Source organism: Cyphomyrmex costatus, unplaced genomic scaffold, assembly GCF_001594065.2.
Source record: "Cyphomyrmex costatus isolate MS0001 unplaced genomic scaffold, Ccosl1.0 scaffold1228, whole genome shotgun sequence".
NCBI classification, from domain to species: Eukaryota; Metazoa; Arthropoda; class Insecta; order Hymenoptera; family Formicidae; genus Cyphomyrmex; species Cyphomyrmex costatus.
Genome location: NW_017275205.1, coordinates 8,994 through 11,381, shown reverse-complemented (window position 1 = coordinate 11,381; position 2,388 = coordinate 8,994). Strand labels below are relative to the sequence as shown.

The 2,388-nt window shown below is 33.8% G+C and overlaps 1 protein-coding gene across 1 annotated transcript; it reads left to right on the top strand.

Moving 5' to 3' along the window:
• The first annotated feature begins 1,171 nt into the window (after positions 1-1,171).
• On the top strand, positions 1,172-1,990 carry LOC108780538 (uncharacterized). Its single transcript, XM_018548292.1, has one exon. It carries the CDS (start codon positions 1,172-1,174, stop codon positions 1,988-1,990), a length of 819 nt encoding a protein of 272 aa, XP_018403794.1.
• Positions 1,991-2,388: the final 398 nt, after the last annotated feature.

The window sequence follows — 2,388 nt, the reverse complement described above, 5'->3', positions numbered from 1 at the left end:
CGTGCGTGTGAGCGCGCGCGTGCGCGTGCGCGTGTGCGTGTGTGTGTGTGTGTGTGTGTGTGTGAGATAAATAATAATTTATTTCATAGGGTAATATTGAGATAACTATTAAATATAAAGTATAAAGGTATATATGGGTCATTCCATGCCAAGTGGGCCACTAAAAACTTTTGGATTTTTGATTTGGCTGAAATTTTGATATATTATAGTACCCATCGCAAGAAGCTACCATAATTTTTTTCAAATTTTTTTATCAACATAGTCATGAGATATGAATTTTTTTCAAAATTCGCATATTTCAAAATTCGCAATTTTCAAATGCCTATAACTTTGCGAAAAATAATCCAAACAAAACGTTTTTTTTTTTTAAATTGTGTGTTTTTTCTCTAGTTTTCAAAAAAAAATATCAAGAAAAGTTTCAAAATTGTTTTGTAATTTTTTTTGTAATTTAATGTAAAAAATAAATAATTTTTTAATGTATGACACTTTTAATTTTTTTAAAAAAATTCTCATAAAAACTTAGATTTATTTGATGATTTTTAAGACTAATTTGATTGTGGGCAAATTTTTCCTTCTATTTTTTTTCGAATTAATTTTTTTTTCAATTTTGTACTTTTTTGCACAATAAAATAATATATAGATATAAACTCGTGACTTTTTCATTTCCTAAAATTTCCGGTTTATTCTCAATGTAATAACTTATTTTTTTATATTTACCTATTAAAAAAAAGTGTTTCCGTGATTGATATTACTTTTATACTAAAATTATCGTTTTCTTATTATGAATTTTTTCACAATATAATTTTTCATTTTTATATATTGTTATTATTGTCCAATCTTATTTGTAAGAGTACAGTTACACTTCTGCATGCAAGAATTAAGCTTATATGTACAATTAATAAATTTGATTAGTTTTGCCCATAGAAACACAAAACGTAGTAGGAAAGTTTTATGGGCAAATCCAATCAAATTTAGTAACTCGCTTAGTCCTTTCTTGCATGCAAAAGTGTAACCGTATCCTAAGTCGGTAACTTTTTAAAATATCGGTTTAATTAACTATAAAAATTATTCGTTGTGTGCGCCACTATCGCACTATTTTCTAACTTTTGACAGCTATCTAAACATAACCTTAGTTAAATCGGGTAAAGCTTACCTGTGTCTTTTTGTTTGCATGGCCACTAAGGCGGTACATCTCGAGCTAGTCTCTGACCTCACAACGGAAACGTTTTTAAATGCGCTCAAAAGATTTATTTCTCGACGAGGCCCATGCGAGTCCATTCTATCTGATAATGGAAAGAATTTTGTGGGTGCAAGCAACCTGCTGCGACAATTTGGTGAATTCATATCACACCCTGAACATCAAGCAAAAATCACTGATTTTGCGTCAAATCAAGGAATATCATGGAAATTTCTTCCACCTCACTCCCCTCATATGGGAGGACTATGGGAAGCAAACGTGAAAGCGGTAAAGACTCATCTTAGAATAGTCATTAACGACACGTTGTTGTCATTTGAGGAACTTTATACGGTAATTGTTCAAATTGAAGCCATTCTTAATTCACGGCCTTTATGTCCATTGAATAATTCTCCGGACGAAATAGACGTTCTGACACCCGGACATTTTTTGATCGGAACATCATTACTGTCATTGCCGGAACCATCCGTGACGGACGTTCCAGTAAACCGCGTTAATCGTTATCAATTGTTGACTCAGATGCAGCAATCATTCTGGAAGCGCTGGTCTCGAGAATATGTTACTCAAATGCAACAAAGAAACAAATGGAAAACTACTGCATGCAATAACGAGATTCAAGTAGGCAAACTAGCATTGATTCGCGACGAGAATCTGCCTCCTCTGAAATGGCGCACGGGCAGAATTAACGAGGTTCATCCGGGCCCTGATGGTCTAATAAGAGTAGTTTCTTTGAAAACTACAACAGGAGTTATCCAACGTTCACTGCCGAAAATCTGTGTGTTACCAATTGATTAATGATGTATTACTTATTGCGTGTAGCTATTATGTTGTCTGTATGTACTTAGTGTAAGTTCACATCTGCGATTTAGATACTACGACTACAGTGTAATTTAGACATTAAGTTTATTTAGTTATTTTGAAGATACACTTCAAGGTGGCCGGGATGGATAATTTGTACGCGTTTCTGTTTTACCGGCTCGTTACATTGTCTCATTTTGAAAAAGCGGTGCAGCGCTAGCGGCGTATATTACTACTAACTCTTGTGTGCAACGACACGACAGCACGAAAGATCTCTCGCATCAGACGCGAGCAAAATACAAGAAGAAGCAAGATATTTGAGTTGTTGATTCACCTTGGCATCCTGAGTTATTTCCTAACAGCAATAATGAAAACAATGATGGTATTGATAATAA